General features: G+C 38.2%; 1 protein-coding gene across 1 annotated transcript in view; it reads right to left on the minus strand.

Moving 5' to 3' along the window:
* The window catches only part of LOC126195632 (odorant receptor Or2-like), a 43,574-nt gene that overhangs the window by 2,940 nt on the left and 21,379 nt on the right, over positions 1-19,255 (minus strand). The window contains exon 4 of the mRNA XM_049934257.1: positions 1,513-1,617. Within this exon, the coding sequence (XP_049790214.1) occupies positions 1,513-1,617 (105 nt within the window). The remainder of the gene's footprint in view (positions 1-1,512; positions 1,618-19,255) is intronic.

Raw genomic sequence — 19,255 nt, forward strand, 5'->3', positions numbered from 1 at the left:
TATGACACTTCTAGAGAGAAATAGGTTCTTGAACCGAAGACTGGATCTGTACTCTTGTCTTTTTGGATAGTGCTCTGGCGTATGAGGATTCCATCTGATCATGTGGGCTAACAGCGAAGATTTAGAGACAGGGTAAGTCGTTGAGTGTTGTTCTGAAATGTTTTTAGACAGCCATGTTGGTCAAGTACATCAGGGAAATTGCAAAAACGGAAGACTGAAGACTTTGTCTCTCTCAATGTTTTAACCTCTTAGGAAAAAAGTTCAGAAAAGCAAGTTACTGAGAGTTAGTAAAATAAATGGAGTTATATAGATACAATGATAACTTTATAGGATAACTATTAATAAATAAGTTATTCGAGTATTTGTAAGTAAGAGAGAATGAGACAAAATAATTTAGTTATACGTGGTTACTACATAAGGAAACTGTGTAATCATATACCAGCGTTTACTACTAACTTCAGTTTTACGATGATTTTCTATCTGGATAAAACTGTAGTGATTAATGCATTCTAGTGTGAGACAAACAGCAAAATTCACACAGACGGACAGAAGGGAAACATTATTTTCGGTATCGATAATCAGTTCTGAATCTAATACAGGGTCACTAAGTATTGAACAACATTGTTACAGATTCTTCGGTAATGAGGCAGCAAAATAAATTTCCTCATATTTTGCAAATTAATTTATTACGTTTACTCCTTATTACTCGTACTTTGAACGCTTCTTTTACGTAACTAATTAGGCTTTCAGTTTGGTATTTATATTAGGTAAATGAAAAATTATAAACTGAATGTTTAACAGTGAACAGTTGTTCAAAAATTACACACTTCACATCAGACTGTTAGTCGTAATTGTAATTAACTGGAAAACGTTTATGTAAACCCAATAATCACTCTCCTTTTGACTAAGGGAGGCGAAATGGATTTTCTCATAAGAAATTAAGTATTCAGCTACCATTATAATAATTTTGGCCTGCCCTGTGATATGGCTTCATCAATAATACACGATATAAAACTCGTGGTGTTGATATTATCTTTAATCTCTACGTGCTGTACATGCGAGTAGCATTAATCGTGTATCGAATTTCTCTCGACATTGTTCCATATTCCAGTGTTCTACAGGTTACATTAGCCTCAAAATGTCTGTTACCGTAGAAAACTGTAGACGTTTGGAAGTTAAATGTATGTAAAATTATTCTCTTTTCATCAGTTGCAACAACAAAATGACTTACATTTATGACAGCACGAATAACGGTTACTTCAAACATTAGAGCGAAGTCCTTTTACTATACTTTTGTAAACAGGCATATTTGAATTGTCAGTCTGTTGTTTTTAATTCAAGGACCTTCAGATATTACATATGGAATTGAGTTCCTAAAACTACAACCTGTACATTTTAATGTCTTCTAGTATGTATCTGTTATTTTAAAACGGAATGTGTGCTGATGCTAGTCTAGGTATTGAAGTAAAACATGTGCTAATGGAAGTAACAATTTCGCAATGAATAACTTACTTCATTAATGAGATCATCTCCAAAGTAGCAGTACACAAAGAGCTCCGCAAGCATAGCAATCAGGTAGCTGCCGGATTTCCCAGTCTGTTGCATACCGTTTGTTCTCTGTAAAACAGTTGCTGTTAGGCACAAGAAATCAAAATTCTTCGCAGGCTGTAACTGATATATTACAAGGGTCTTCAAAGCTCTTTTAGCCCTTAGGGTCGATTTCGGGAATTTCCACTATTTGTAACTACAAGTAAATTATAATTTTAAATCACTTTTATTTGAGATGTCATTTTATCTTATCATTCATTAATTTATTTAGTTTTCTTCATCCAAAGATCGTCTTAGAATGATATTACAATTGTCATGATAATACAGTAGAATTCAGTTGTACAGAATCGGCATACGTAAGTGTGCTCTGTAAGAACAGGATGGGCAGTTGGACATGCCTTCATGGAGAAACCATTCCAGCATTTGCTTGAAGAGATTTAGGAAAACCATGTGGAAGGCAAACTTTATCCTTCCGTGTAAGTGGTTAGTGTCTTAAGAGCTGTCCTGCCGTTTTCGTTGGTCCATATCATACAATGTCATTTGTTTTACACACAATTTGCTTCATACAAATTGTAATGTGAAACGTAGTTTTCCTCTTCGTTACCACACACACTAAGGACACCTACTGACGACATCTGGGCCATGAAGATGCTACTATGCCCATTGCACTAACCACGCTCTGTTCGGAAAACTGACACCAGGGCCATAAACACTCATCTAGTGAGCCCTCGAGGGAATCTTTAATGGAGTATTATCTAATCCTTAACAAGAATATTTTAGCTGCCTTTCTGAACAGATACTTGATTTCCTTGGGAAACTTTATGTTATAGTTTTATGGTTTTATTTCGTGATAAAAAAGGTTGTTCCTTTTCTTTTTTTTTTTTTTTTTTTTTTTTTTTTTTTTTTTTTTTTTTTTTTGCTGTGAGCCCGCACTGGTTCTTGTTCCACGACCATGTATAGAGCTTTTGGTAATGCTTATGTGATATGGATATGCACCGCAGATTGGTACATAAACTGACCTGGTGCATTATGGATACACTACTTTTTAAATAGCTCTTTACTATGAGCCCGACTACTACTTCTAGTTATTATTTGTACAAACCCTTTCTGCAGCTTAAAAACTGTGGCGATGTTTTGCGTCTTCGATAGTCAGGAAAGAATCCCATCGCCAACAACTGAGAACACGTATGAGCAATATGTCACCCTAAGACACTGGCTGTTATAAACTGATGATAAAAACCTACGAGCACAAAATTCTTACGACATTCTTTTTATCAGTACCGTCATGTGTTCATTACATGTTGAATAACAATCAATATTCGTCTCTAAATACTTTGTATGTGTTACACAATTTATAGATTTATAATATATGCATTATGCTACAACGCAACTTTTCATCTTTATTCTGGAATGCACACTGTTTGACATATTCATACTCAGTTTTTATTTACTGATGTGTTTGTCCTCAAAAAAGTGAGTTTTTACTCAATGTCTTATAGTACCTGGAAAGTTATTGATACGTATTAAGGATAGAACTGGAGCCAATAGAACACATCTAAGGATACCTATGTTTATATACTTAAAGTTTGACTACAAAAATTTATCATAAGAAAATGTGAGCCCTATATTTATCTTCTCCACTCTGAAGCATTTGTTCACTGTTCCTCCTAGACCTAGCGCTTCTAGCACTAATAGAATCATAAGTCTTGTACAAGTACAATAACATGACTGCGATACAGTCATCCTTGTCAAGAGCTTCGAGCGCCACTAAAGTCTTTAATGGTTGATTTTGTGATTGTCCCAGTTCAGAAACGAAACTTTGTTCAGTTAAAAGGAATTTATATATTCATGTTCTTCATTAGTCCATTTTATTAAAATCCGTTAATGGAGCGCAATTCTAACATGCCAGTCACATATCACTTTGCGATTATTTTCGCCTCTGTCACGATTAATTGTGTGAGTCTATCACATTTTGCTCGGACTGGCAAATATTCTATTTCTCGCCAGAAAAGTTTAGCTCCTCGTGGCTAGGCAGACCCGTACGGTCGAGAAGAGGTTTTTCAACGTGTCTCAGTAGCAGGGAATGGATGCCTTCTGGGTGGCCGCCGGTTTTGGTGAAAATGGTACTGTTTCTCGATATGCTCTTTGTACAGAGTTGCTGGCACTAATCTGGTTGGCACAGGTACGGATGACATCGGATGCGACAAATCTGCCCCAGACGGTGTTTGAGAATCAAAATCTCCTTCCTACCTGTATCTGAGAGAGGAGAGTGCCTCCTGCCATTTCCCTGGCGAGAAAACTTCTTTGATTCACTCCTGAAATGACAGACTGTCCAATCCAGATTGGTTTCCCTGCTAGCAGACGCGCTGCGATCGGTGCTGACCAGTTGAGAGAGACTGTTCGAAACCACGACCAAACTCTTCGAATATTATGATTCTTTCTGCAAGCTTGGAGTGAGAAGATTCTGTTGATTTCCCCTGCATGTACAGAGAAACGAGAACATATTCGTTCGTCAGATTGGCCGCAGCATTCAATCTCCCCAAGTAGGAGAGCTTAGGAAAGTTCTGGATACCGCAGAGAACTGTTTCTAAGGGAGAGAATTCGCTTCTAGTCTCTAAAATTGTGCTGTCCGGTTCCCTCTCATGCTGTGCTTGAAGCATGTCAATTTCACTGAGACAATAGCGCATTTCGTCCAATGCACAGCTCGTACTTTACTCACTTGGCTATGCATGTAGTATGCTCAGTTACCTATGTTGAGTATTTGTCTCATTTCTCTTTCATTGAGTGCATCGCAGATGTGGAAGTTATAGACATTTCGGTTCCTGCAGTCTTCAGGTGAGTGTGGTCCCAGACAGTTGAATGTTTTTCTATTTTAGCTTCCAAAAATTTGAAGAACGTTGGTCTGTACAGTTCGTTGACAATCGCTCACATGAAAGATCGAATTAAAATTTTCTTCTCGGTGTGACCAAGATTTTGAGATCCCGTGTATCCCAAAACTTCGCTGTGGTTAGTTAATACTTAAATAATAAATACAACCAGCTGAGTTTCTAGGAAGTTTGCTTTGCTGTGACGATAGAAATCTAAGAATTTTTAGCATATTGCAGGGCCGTCAGCTATATACCTATATATTGAAAAATCCGCCTCAGCTGCGAAAATTTTCTGGTCTTTACCCAGGTTTCGGCTCGAATAATCTAGCCTTCTTCAGAAGCATAAAACTACGATAACATGCCAGAGAAGGCACAGTCAACATTAAAAATTAAAACCTACAGTAGCGTGGTACCATATCGAATTAAAACTCCTTAACTGAAGTCCAGCCCCGGCATCGCTTCACCACGCGGTTGGTTGGCAGTGGCAACTGCGTTGACAAAGAGTTACTTTGTGTTTGATTGCAGTGAGCCAAGGGCGGCCATGCAGAGAGGTGGTTCTAACGGTTAAGCTAGTGGCACACAGCACCGCTCAATAGCGTGTATTGTGAAATCTTCTACATCGGGGATTAGTCTACAACTGGATACAACGTTGCTTAATTGTGAATAGTAAACCAACTGTGAACTGTAAAAAAAAATTAATTTCGCGAAGGAACTTTTAAATTCCGAGTACATTATGCTGTTACAACGAACAGTAACTGTTGTGAACATTTTTGTAATGGCTGACACAGAGCAAAACAATAGCGATATTATTGCTGAAGAAGAACAGTTTGACGATTTATTTAACGTAGAACATAATTTTAAAACCGATAATACTTCGAGCTGTGCAACCCGCCTCCAGAGAGCGTTTTCGTATGTGTGATTTTGATTCGACAGTGCATAGCATAGCAATGACTTACGGTGGGTAATATTGCAAAAACGTAATCTGAAATTTGAAACATATCATCAGAAAATTGAAATTTTTTTCCAACAAAAAGGAAAACTTGCGCCAAAAAATCGAAGGACGAACTCAAGAAATTAAAAAATCACGTCGGAGCATGAAGAATGCTATGACTAATGTAGGAAGTGTTAAGACACCATGTGTACTTAATGACAAAGCGATTGTCCCATGTAAATCGTTTGAATCGTAAAGTGTAGTACACTGTTTGGCAAATTGCGTTTTTATCGTTCAAAGCTACTTTGGTGTGGGAAACTCTTTCAAACTTTTGTCATCAATTGCAACAGGACTGGTGGAAGATGTACTTGACCGAATTCTGTAAACAGCATAAAATTAGCTATGAGGACCTTTGTGACAGCATAGCAGTCAACGTTAGCTCATCTGAAGTGTGCATTTATGACGAGAAGTCACTAAGATACAATCTGTGCAGCTCATTATGTGAAGACATTATTGACGTCAATGAATGCAGAGCTATGTTTTCCGTTGTGCAAACGCTGGACGACTTTCGCCCCAGATTACGTATGAGACGAACGGAAAATGCAACGCAATCGTATTAATGAGAGACCATGCAAAGGTCGTGGCAGACTAGCGTGTGTAGCCTTCAGAAGAAGTAGACAATGTTTCGTTAAACAGTTAGTTTTAAGTAGCAGTCACTAGTAGGTCGGTGCTGTCACTGTGTATGTAACTGAAGTAGTTATAGAGAACAGGTAGAAATTATAATTATATTTTAGTGTTATGATGACGCTTTTGAACACTGTATTTCGCTTGAAGCTACAGCAGAACAATGACAGTAGGGCGTGTAGCGAATGTTCCTTGATGTGCCGGTAGCTAGGAACGCTAGAGTCATATGCTCGCAGCACGACTATGCTTCGGTACCAACGCTGACGTAAAGTTTTGTATTTTTGTGTTGGTGAGATGTCCAGTGGAGTGCGACTGGTCGGCGCACGGAGCCATTGGAGGGTCCACCTCATCAGTCAACTGTTTGTCTGCGCTAGTCAACACACACTGAGGTGCAAGCGGTTATCTCTATAATGCCTAGATGAAGATCCTGATCTCTGAGCACAGAACTAGTGCATATTTCTGGCTGTGAACTTAATATGAAAATGCAATGTAGTAAGCTGGTGTGGAAGCACACTCGAAAAATATTTTCATTTTACATTCTCGCGACATTTCGTGGCAACCTAGTTGTACTTAGGCAAGAAAAGAAATAAGCGCATCTTTGGCCGGCACGTTCAGACATCTGGATAGTACTGAGACCAATGAGAGCACGTGAATGAACAGCTGCGACACTACAGTGGCCACGGGCGTATACTGCCTATCACGTTAACAGGGACGCAATTCTGCCCCCTGCGGCAACGTTGTCACAGCCCTTCTACCTCAAGAAATAATTACGTGTGGATAACAGATCAACATGAAGTAAATGTGTCCAAGGTAGAATAAATAGTGATGTGTTTACGACGATTCTACTTGTTCTTTAGTCCCCAGGCGCAACGATGTCAAAACCCGACGCTTTGATAAATTGCGTAACTGTGCGTGAAGCAAAACTCAACATATAGTCAGGGCATTAAAAGCAGAGTACTTAATGATGTGTTCCCAGTTATTCACTGCAGAGCAATAATTACGTGTTGCATGATGTGTTAATAGCTGATTTTTTATCACATTTATAAATAGATTATGCCAAGATATGTATAAATTTTTAAATGTTTTGCATTGATTAGACTGTAAACTCTGTGTCACCTTAGTTTACTCTTTATTGCTACTTTCAAATTTTGATGCAACTGTAAGTGACACTAACCTGCTCTTTGGAGTAATAGTATACATATTTGTCAGTGCACGGTTTTTTGTGGATTTAACAATATCATAGTTTACCGTAAATCATGTTTAGAGGTACCTAACTACTCCAAGTACATCATATCAATGGCTTTCACTTATGGTATTAAAAACATTCCGCCTACTTACTGATCAACCTAAGATTTTATTATCTTCAGCTTATGACACCTGTTCAGTCCACCTATCTCTTCACGTGTATGGCTATACATATCATGCAGTGTTTCACATATTCATATCCTTATTTATGTAAATGTCTAAATTTCTTACCTTATGTTCTATCTCATAGAGCTACATGCTCCGAACTGTGCTTCTTAGTAAATCAGTGCAACACATAAACTATGAATTGCTGGTCATATCCAGTTACACTTCATAAGGCCACACATATTTAATTTAGGTTGTTTCTGCGGGGGGATGGGCGGGAGGGGGCAAGGAGGTGTTAACACAGCTGCTTCTATGGAGACTTGTAGGTTATCTAATATATTTTGGTGTGTTTCGACTATGTTAGGAAAGATTTTTTACAATAATTATGTACAGTGTAAGGAAAATTGAGGAGGTACTTGACTGACAGTGTGACGAAGCAAGTGCTACATCTCTACGTCTATGGTGGCAAGTGAGAGACAGTGTTTTGTGAGAGACTGAGTTTTAAGGTTTTCACTGTCACTCTTCAAGGTCAAGTCAGCATTGCCTAATCCATGCCTGTGCATAGCAGACAGAGAATTGTGTAATAAACTAAAATAGTGTTAATATTTAACTAATGTAGCAAGACATGACAAGATTATATATAACTACATACATGAAATATATTTTGAGCTTCAGTATGGTCTGTTGATGAGTTTCCATAAAAATTCACACTTAATGAAACTTCAAAAGTGTGTAGTATTAGAAGTAAAAAGTAATACTTCTGATTATAGAGCTTTTTACACTCACAAAGGTATGGCAGAGGTTTTCATGAAACTACCTGTTTTACGTTTTGAAATATTAGGTAAAAACTGAGTCTTGAAACAAAAAGCTTAAAAACATGTTGCATTAAATAATTTTTGTAAAAAAAGCACTCCGTCTTCATGCCACGAGTGGCCTACCAGGACCATCCGACCGCCGTGTCATCCTCAAGGGAGGATGCGAATATGAGGGACGTGGGGTCAGCACAGCGCTCTCCCGGTCGTTATGATGGTGTTGTTGACCGAAGCCGCTACTAATCGGTAGAGTAGCTCCTCAATTGACATCACGAGGCTGAGTGCACCCCGAAAAATGGCAACAGCGCATGGCGGGCTGGATGGTCACCCATCCAAATGCCGACCACGCCGGACAGCGCTTAACTTCGGTGATCTCTCACGGGAACCAGTGTATCCACTAAGGCAAGGCCGTTGCCTTAAGTAACTTTTATAATCACAATAATGAGCTCAAATTACAGCATTGTATTTAGTACATGTAATGATTGAGTCGTATCAATTTTCAAGAAGTTATTAACATTTGAGTAAGGTACACAAGTCAGAAAAGAGACACTTCAGAATCGATGTATTGTTTATTTTGAAAATTTCTCAAAGACAGAGTTAAGAGTTATCGATCTGATGTTTTACAGGTAAACATAGCACGGTTTTTCTCGTATAAAAATTGGAAATTTTGTTAATTGTTAACTAACAACAATACAAATAATTTTGCAGTCAAAATGGGTGCAACGACTCAAGAGTCTCAGGAGGTGATTCAGTTGTCTTCGATGCGTCTTGCCACACTTCAGAATGTGCCGTGATTCTGATCATGATTGTGTCCGGTCAGTCGAGGATGGCGTTTATGATGATTGGCAAGACCGGTGCAAATGCCTAAAAGTAAACATTAATGTATAAATTGTTTATTGGAAATTCTTGATTTCGATTTTGCTGTATTGTTTTGTGTACCATCCGCTATGTTACACAAGCCCACGTGGCCATCGGCGTAGGTTATTCGCCACATCTATGGCGACCAACTAGGTATATTTTATTAGCAGGCGGAGAAACAATGATGAATACTCTGATCGTTGAGTATAAGTCACCTCTAAACCGTGTGAAATGCTGAGTACGATAAGAAAACTTTACCGTATTGCTAATTTATTTCTTGTGCATGATAACCATTACCAGAATGCCCTCATTCATCAAACGACAGCAGACTTTTCATTATCATTGTCGTTCCTGACTCTTCTGAATTATACATATAAAAGTAGAATATTTTAGTTCAGTTTTGGCGGGCTGAGTTGTGGACTTGCGTATTGGACATTATGCGCAGAACATTTCCCACCGTATTCTGGCAGTCTGTACAAAAATCTTCAGGCCCTTGTAACAGGCAGCGGTACTTAAAAATGGCACGAAGATTCAAACTGTCAACAAAAATAACCATGGTATTTAAAAATCGCATGAAGGTTCAATCTGTCAACAAAAATATCCAAACAACAAACCTCATTACTTTTACCCTCTATGCCACAAATGATGCGAACTGGTGTAGCAAAGTGAACAGTGGAAGTGATCGATATAGGATCTGAAACTGACAGGCACAAACAGGATCCAAAAACGTAACATACCCTCCCGAGGCCCAAACGGATAAGGGTTTTTTTTAATTGCTTTTAGAATATACTCTTTTTGGGACCAGATCTTCCTAAAATACATATTAAAGCAGGACATTTTTTTGCAATTTTACTTTTTTCAGAATGGCTGGTACAGTATACTGAACTTCGTGTCTCAAGCATTGCTTTTGTGCGTAGTCCAGTATACTGGACCGTGGGCCTCAGGAGGATACAGAGGCAAGACCCAGAGGTGGAAACCGTGAAGGGTGAACTGCGATTGTTATCTGTGGCGAATCTGAGCGTGATGGGAGGAAGTAAGACGACGCTACGTTTCGGCCCCACCACCACTGAGTGCAGTGGATGAAGGTGCATCATCGCAGAGCTGTGTGGATCTACAAGCTGCTGTGTACATTCACTGATGTCAGCCCGATACCCCACTGGCGCCACTGCATTAGGCGATACCCATCGCCGTCAGAGCCACCACTACTGCTGTTGCTGTCTGCATTACGCCGCGCGACTTCACAACAAAATTACTGGTACACCTTGCTGTAATTACTCGTAGAGTTCAAGTAAATAAATTAAGTCGAAAATATACAAGATAATAACTGGCTATAATCAGTTGTTTATAGCTGGAACGTACTGGAAAGAGGGATGCTATAATTAAGATAGAGCCACTTTTTCACGATAATGGGAAAGAGACGGTAAATAGATCTAAGTCAAAATCGACTGATAAGGGCAATGAGAAATAGAACCAACTTATGATGATAATGTAATAGATGTTGAGGTTACTAAAGTAAAAAAGAGTACTGCTGGAGGTGTCAGTGAATCTGAAACTCAAGGAGTCCAGCATTCCAATGAGTCAGAGGACGCAAGAGATTCCTTTGCACCAGTTTTAATAGAAACGTAGAGACGACAGATTGGTTACAGTTACTGTTTTCCAAAATTCGTGGAATAAGTCATAAAATCGATTCCAGCACTGAAGAACAGCAAAATAAAATGGCCACGAATTTAAAGCATGACTTCGAGTCCAGTCATAAGGAATGATATCGAAAGTACCTTAAACTACAAAACTGACTCCAATCATCATGATTTGAAAGTAAAAGTAGGCATCAATTTTCCGAATTGCATAAAATGTTTAAGCCAAAAAAAAAAAAACCAGAAAGGTTAGAAATCAATATAAAAAAGTAAACGAACTGTTAGGAGAAAAGTTAACAGAATTAGTTGGCAAGGAATCTGAAATATATACAGTTTGAAGAGGTAAACACAAAAGTAAATATTTATCAAACAGAAAGAAAAAAGAAGTGATGAAACTGACAAAAAAGTTTCTGACAAATTAGAACCAGTAGAATTCCGAGCAGAGGATTTAAATACTAGCATTGCTGACATAGAAAGTACATAACCTAGCAGTAATTTTATATATAATACTACTGTGCGACAGTTATTTCTATTGTCGCTGCTTTCGTTATATATGTGCAGTACGTGTGCAATATCCATATAAGCAAACACACGCATTACAGTTCTGGAATTATTTCGGAGAAGTGTTGCAAAATGGGTGTTTTGAAGGCAAAAAATTTCATTTATGAGAAGTCTATTTCTGGAGATGTTTTATGCTGGACAGCTGATGTCAGGATACGATGTAAAACAATTTTTGAATTGAGGTCACAGGTCAAACGAAATATCGCATTAAGGAAATTTTAGAGTTGCAGCAGTCACACTGATTGTAAACCGATGAAAAAATTCTTTAGCATGTGGGTTTCGCGTTTGTCGTAGCTGACAGAAAATATGAAAATAGAAATGATAATAACAGGGTTAGAAGGTAAACTGCCTTCCTACTGACAGAAAATAATCATTTCCGCACCTACAGATAATGTTGATCGATTAACTGAATTTTTGGAATGGTAGAGTGACTGGCTGCTGATGAGGAGTAAACGCGCACTAATGGTAGGCCATGTGATAGAAATGTAAATTAGAAGTTCGAAATAGGCAATCTAATTATCATGGATGTGTCATTAAGGAAACAGAGATTATGACGAAAGCAAACACGTAGAAAATGTATAGTTGAGACGGAATAGAGAACAAAATGCGTTTTGATATGAAAGTATCACTTTGAGCACACTTGGCCACACGAGAGAAACTTATTCCCATCTATGAGGAAACAGGCACTTACCAGGTGGAGACAATAATAAACTCAGTGACTGGCAAATAGACCAAATTACTAAATCAAAACACACAAATTGATAACAGGATGATATTCAGTAGCATCTACCAGTCCAGTACTGACAATCTGTTGAACCATATTGATCATCTAACAGACATTGTTTTCGAGACATTATGAAGTGAGATAAGCTTAAAAAAGAAAAAAATTACAGGTAATACGGACGACTCAAATAGCTTAAACGTAACAGGTGATAACGGAGATGGTGCGTATGCTTACATTTACGTGAATTGTGTAAATCCACTAACTAAATTTCCTCTGGAGGATGTAGATTCAGTAATGCAAAATTCTAAGGATTAGGGGCTGATGATCGGGGTTGCAAGTATTACAAGGTTAAGGTACGAATGAGCTGTGCCAGGTTGTTAAAAGAAGTAGAGGCAAATGATAATGATTCAAACAGCAATGACGTGAAGGAACACCGTTGCTAACGAAAGTTCAGCCGATGTGCCGCAAACGAAAGTACATGAATTCGTCGAATGCTTTGATTTGAAATTGGTGGAATAGTTAGAAGAGGAAGCTAAAAACGTGAATATTGAATACCCTGTGACTCTATGTGTAAATGGGATTATTACAGAGATTATTTTAATTGGAGACAGTATGAGAAAGATTTCCTTGACCAATTTCATGAGGCACCTATATGGGATGAAATGTTTCAGGAATAATACGGAGTCGAGTTTTTGATAGTGGCTGTGAAGCAAGTGAGTTGTGCTACGTTTTGTGTCATTCTATTCCTAACAGACATAAATTAGCTGTAAAGCTAGTATCTAGTTTAATAATAGTGCTGTAAGTTGTACTGGAAAAATGTGTAAACTATTGAAGCAGGAGGCTTGGATCCAATGAGTATAACGAAAGTTCTTATTGATGTTATTATGAATTGGGGACTGTTGACCGCATGTTACGGACAGTACCTTCTCCGCCGCTTTTTCACTGTGCATACAGGTGATCATCAGGCCCTTGCAGAAGGCAGTGGTTTCTAAAAATGCACAGACATTCTGACTTTCAATGAAAATAACCTATCAACAAACCTCAATAGCGTTACCCACTACCAGACATACAATAATCAATATTGGTTTTATTAGATGACCTACTATTTACTGTAGTATGAACATGAATTCTTTTCATATTACTTCTAGTTTTTTATGTTAATAATTAATATTGCAACATAGCATGTTTATGCAATTACAGTGTAATTTTTCAGTTGTATTCATGTAAAAGTAGCGTTTGTATGGCTTTTAACTTAATGGCCACTGATATTAATGAAATTCCAGCTGCTGTACTAAAACGACTAATTTACATAATAAACATAATTATGAATTTTTTAATTTTTTAACTTAAGATCCAAATTATGCATTACAGCTTTAATTTTCTTGGGGATGTGTAAAGGAACAGCACTCTTGATAGTTTAGTATAATGTCACTGATACCAAAACACAGAAAATAAAGAGTTAGTCTGACTGTAGTGAGACTACGGTGTCCACGTAGGGAGACACTTCTCATAATAAATATATTTTTGTAATGTTGAGACAACACAAAGAATAATAGTTACTTAGTTTGCGTTGGACTAGGATGAGCCCTAGCTGGCCACGAAGAGATGGTTCTTGCATTTAAGTAGATGACACAGAATGCAGCTAAATTGTGTGTAATGTGAAATGTCAGTGTGCTGGAAAGTGAGTTAGTATTAATAAATATTGTTCAGAACGTATGTATCGAAATAATTTAGTAGTTACAGGAACCAAATTCATTACAGGTAATGCTTATTAATCAACAAAGCTCAGCAGTATAATCAGCAGAAGTAGTATCACATTGTCTTAAATGCAACAAAGGCCTAATGATATGCGAAAGGATTAATGGTACCAAAAGACATGTTTCCGTTGCATTTTCCTTGTTTCATCAGTTTCTTTTTTTTTTTTTTTTTTTTTTGACTTGCCTCACTAATAAGCTTTTATTTTCTGCATTTAACATTATTTTACCATTAGTGATTTTCTGTAGTTAATTTTACTCCCTGTACATTTTATATACCTGTGATAGTAATCTAAAAACTGCAGATTACTGTTATGCTCTTGTAAAGAATTAAGAAACCCATGCCACCATTTTGAACATCTATTCACAAATTATTTCAAATCGTACGAAGTACTGCGGTAGTAAAATTAAAAAAATACTCTTCAGATATAATAAGAGTAGAACAAATAATACAAAAGAACAAATAACTAGGTAATGACTATAATATTAGCACAGGAAACTGTAGTTTCAGCTATACGCTGGTTACTTCAACAAATATGGATGAGAAATCAGAACTAATCTGCGCAACATTATCACCGAAATTGGAATTAGGACTGGATATCTAGAGTAGAAAAAGAAGAAAGGAAGATTAAATTCCACAGATGTGAAGAAATAGGAATGAGTATACAACAAAGTCTAGACGTGTTGGATGATGTAGAGTACAGAAGGAGGCATCGTCAGACAAACTGTTATGGTGATAAGGTAAAGAATTTCGAAAAGTAAGCAAATAATATCCACATAGTTTTCTTTCAAATGCGGACAGACTTTGCAAAATACATAGATTACCAGGTAGTTTGTTTTAGGTAAGCGAACTGAGAATTTCTCGGCCTCAGACTGATAAAAATTATTTCCTACGTTTTGTGTTGCTGCATTATGTAAGTGAAGGATCAACTTAACCTGCGGTTTGCTACCCTAATCATTTCAAAGCAGTCGCGTCGTTTCTATATCGTTCAAATGAAATGTCGTGCAGTCTCGTAAATTCTTCGTTTTGGGTGATCTATTTCCGATTGAACTTATGTAGAATGACTGAAGATTTGACAGAAGGCTGCTCTCTTCTTTTCAATGTTAAAGAAAAGGTTTGCTGAGAGTTTCTTCTCTTGAAGGTGATCTTCATAGTGGATGTTTGAGACTGAAGCCATAGATAATTCAGTACTAGAATAGTATCAGATGGTAATATTGGAAACTCTGTTCAAGAAACGCAAGAGGAGGAGGTCCTAGAGACACAGGAGGATTTGAGTTGGATCACAATATGATCAGTCAGAGAATCCAAAATCAAATGCTGGACTGTAAAGCGCATCCAGATGCAAATACGTAGTGAAATCACAATTTAGTAATGATGAAGAGAGGACTGAAGTTGAAGAGAGTCTTGTGGAACAATGAGTATGGTATTATGTGGCTACTGACGTATTGAGGAGCGATGAGACGATTTTGGAGTTCACTAAGGGTGAGGATACTGTGTTAAGGACTCCGAAAGTATGTACGTCAGTTTATGGGGAATGAATTCCTCTAAGAAACGGCAATCACAGATGTAGGAAGACAAGCATAGATACAAGAAAAGTAAGTGTGAAGAAACTTTGAGTAACAGATTAAATATTTCAATTGATCAATGAAAGAAAGCAGTACAAATATCTTTAGGGAACGACAGGAATACTGCAATGTAAATGACTTTCGAATGATATGAAAATGAAGCGCGGGGCAGCTAAGGGGAAATGGCTGCAGGAAAGTTGCGAAGAAACCGGAAGAGCAATGGTCGTCGGGAGGACCGACTGAGCAGGTAGAAAGGTGAACTCAATCCTCCGTGAAATCAAAAGCAAGAGTGTTAACAATAAGAGTGCAATGGGAATTAGACTGCTTAAAGCAATGGAACGAGCGGATAGGTGAGAAATGTATACAGAACGCCTCTATGACGCCGAGACCTTGTCTGACGACGATAGAAAAAGAAATTGAAGTTGATATGGAAGATATATGGAATCCAGTATTGTGGTCACGATGTAAAAGAAATCTAGACTACTTAAAGAATAAGGCAGAAGGGCCGGAAAACATCTCATTGGAATTGCTTAAGTCATTGGGGAAGTGGCAACAAAACGACTATTGAGGTTGATGTGCAGAATCTATGGGACTGGTGACGAACCATCAGATTTTCGGAACAATATAATCCACACAAATAAGAAAATACCAAGGGTAGGTAAGTGCGAGAACTATCGCACAGTTCATGCACCCAAGCTGCTGAGAAGGATAATATACAGAAGAATGCGAAAGAAAATTTAGTATACGTTACACAATAAATTTTGCTTTAGGGAAAAAAAGGGCACCATCGAGGCACATACGATGTTGTGCTTGATAATGTAAGCAAGACTGAAGAAAAATCAAAACAAGGTCATCGGATTTGTCAACGTAGGGAAACCGTTCGACAATGAAAAATGATGATAGACATTTGAAATTCTCGGAATAATTGATGTGTAATAAGGAAAAATGGGTAAAACACAAAATTTACAAGAACCAAGAGGAAACAATAGCGATTTTAAAAGCAAGAATCTAGTGCTCGTCTTGAAAAGTGTGTAAAAGAGGGCTGCAGTCCTTCCCCCTAATCTTCATTCAATATATCGAAGAAGCAATGATGAAAATGAAAGAAAGTTTCAAGAGTGGGACTGAAATTCAGGGTCAAAAGATACCAATGATATTATTCGCTGATGACATTGCAGAAGTGAAAAAGTGTTTCCGGAGTTGTTGAATCAAATGAACAGACTAATCAATATAGAATATGGGTTGAGAGTGATCCAGAAAAAAAGAGAAAAGTAATGACGAATACCAGGAATGAAGAGAGTAACAAACTTAACATTGAAATTGGTGTTCCCAAAGTAGACGTAGGTTAGGAACTCCGTTACTTTGTAAGCAAAATAACCTATGACGGCGAAGCAAAGAGGACATAGGAAGTGGACTAGTACAGGCAAAGCGGGCATTCGTGGCCAAGAGAAAACGACCACTGTCAGACATTGGCCTTATTTTGAGGAAGAAATATCTGAAAATATACCTGTGGTGCACAGCGTTGTGCGGTGGCGAATCTTGGACAATGTAAAAATGGCAATAGGAGGAAATCCAAGACTTTGAGATGTGGTGCTACGAAAGAATGTTGAAAATTATGTGGCTAATAGGATAAGGAAAGAGGAGTTCTCAGCAGAATCGGCGAAGATCGTAATATATTGAAAACATTGACAAGCAAAAGGGAGAGGACGATTGGACATGTGTTCAGACATCAGGGAATAATCGTCATGGTGCTAGGGAGATCTGCACTGGGTAGAAAATCTGTAAAGGGAGACAGAGTTTGGAATACGTGCAGCAAATAATTGAAGATGTAGGGAGAAATTCCTACTTTGAGATGAAGAAGTTAGCAAAGAGAGGAATTCATGAGAAGCCGCATCAAGCCATTCAGAAGAGTGATGACTACAAATAATCGGTAAGATTATGACGACGTTTCATGGAATACATAAGCTCCATATTGTTTCTCTTCTAGGAAGTAGAATAATGGTGTTGAAATATCCTGATCATTTTGCATGTCAGTTTCATTAAAAATTAGAATACATTGGTCATCCTGAGTCTGACAATATGAAAAATCGGAATGAAAATATTATTTATATTATAAGCCATGGTGACTGGCAGCAGAGTGTAATTTGCATGTCTCTCTTTATTGATTCGGTGACTTATTTTTATGCATTGTGAATGTTTGTGGGATGCATGTGGAAGTGCAGTGCACTGGATTTAAGACGGAGCAACAGGAAACGTTTGGGTCAAGCAGGTTGGGACCAATGGACGGGACCGTGGCCTGTTGGCGTAAGGTTGTTGGATGTGAGGTCAACTCGGGACGCACATTGGGGAATGTCCGGCTAGAGGGCATTACAGCGGCGTGTGTGTGAGTTGGGTGCGTCTTTCCATATTTACTGACTTCTTTTGTAGATAAGCATTTGCCACCAGTAGAAAGTGGGGGCGATGGGGAATAAACTCTAGCCTCGTGGCAGTGATCCCTGAATTTCTCGAAACCAGTTGTGAAGCAATGGATATTGATGAGAGAACGTGCGATCAGCGTAATATAAGGTGTACCGCTGCTAAAATGAATGCTTCTTGGCAGTACTGGAGAGTTATCATTGGTGGATAAAAAAGACGCACTATTTCTGGGCGGGATGCTCCGTTGGAAGGAATCCACTTGATAGCACCGCAGATTTCGTAGTTTTGCAATAGGCATCTAGCACCTTCTTGGCGGCTGGAAATAGGCACGATGTAAATGAGTCCCGGGAGGGAGCCTTTTGGTAGAAGGCAAGAGCGTATGCCATGATATCCTGACTGACTTGACATAGTAGCGCGGTAGAGGCTGCCACGACTTGTAGTGCTGTAAAGACGCTGATGACTCCGTCTTCACGAAGGGGACAGCACATCTGCAACTCATATCTTGCTGCAACTCAGCCATACTTGCGCCGAGCATAAATAGCAGTGCCTGCTGAATAGACCAATGTTATTTCACATTTGAGGAATTCAGATCGATCGTCTGTATCATCTGCTTTCGCAGTGGTAATGAACGTGTCGACTTCTAGGAGTTAGTCGCCAACTTCCAGTAACTGCTCAGATTGAGAATTACAGTATTAGCTAGTTGTCAATTATCTCAGAATTCGGAAGAGAGTAAATTCTTAATAGGGAAAGAAATAATATAACTGAGACAGGAGTTATTATGACTTCCACTTCATGTTCATGCAAAAATGGAGAGATATATTTGTCACTCGTTTTTGGTTATTCACTTTGTATGGTGGTCCCATAAATGTGTTTGTGAATAAATGCGATTATTGAAGTGAATCATTGTTCTTGTTTGATCATTCACTCACTTTAAGTTGTAGGCTTCTGATCTGTGTCCTGTAAGCTATCAGCAACCAACTCCAAGTCATACACAACACACTGCTCCAGTCGTACAACAAAAGCCAGAGCGAAATTTTGAGTACATACTCCACTTTAAGGGCTAGGCCTATAGCCGTAATTTTCGCCTTATCCATTAAACTTAGGGTAAAAAAATTTAGAGATTTGTTCTCAGAGACGAGGCTTGCCAAAAGTTAGTTGAGGAGTGTCAATAGGAAGTCTATACTGTGGTGTTTCGCAGTCTTCTGGGATCACTAGATGGAAAAATGAAAACAGGCCATGCAACTAAAGAAAAAATTCTCGAAAGTAAACGAAGACAGCTTTAGAATGGGGAATCTGAGAGATTTTAAGTAGTAACATCCATTATGAATCAAATGTAGCTCCCAGTGATTCCCATCCACTGCCACGGGGAAAGAAATTTTTGTAGCAGATGTATGTACTTTAAGGATGTATCCTAATAGGAAGAACGGTAGAGAAACTATATTTTCCAGAAAGGACACTGCATCCACCAATGACATAGTTTTTTTAACTCTAACAATACAGTCTTTCAGTATCACACTCTCATCACATAGTTAATACAGCTGAAACGGGGAGATT

Source organism: Schistocerca nitens, chromosome 7, assembly GCF_023898315.1.
Source record: "Schistocerca nitens isolate TAMUIC-IGC-003100 chromosome 7, iqSchNite1.1, whole genome shotgun sequence".
NCBI lineage: Eukaryota > Metazoa > Arthropoda > Insecta > Orthoptera > Acrididae > Schistocerca > Schistocerca nitens.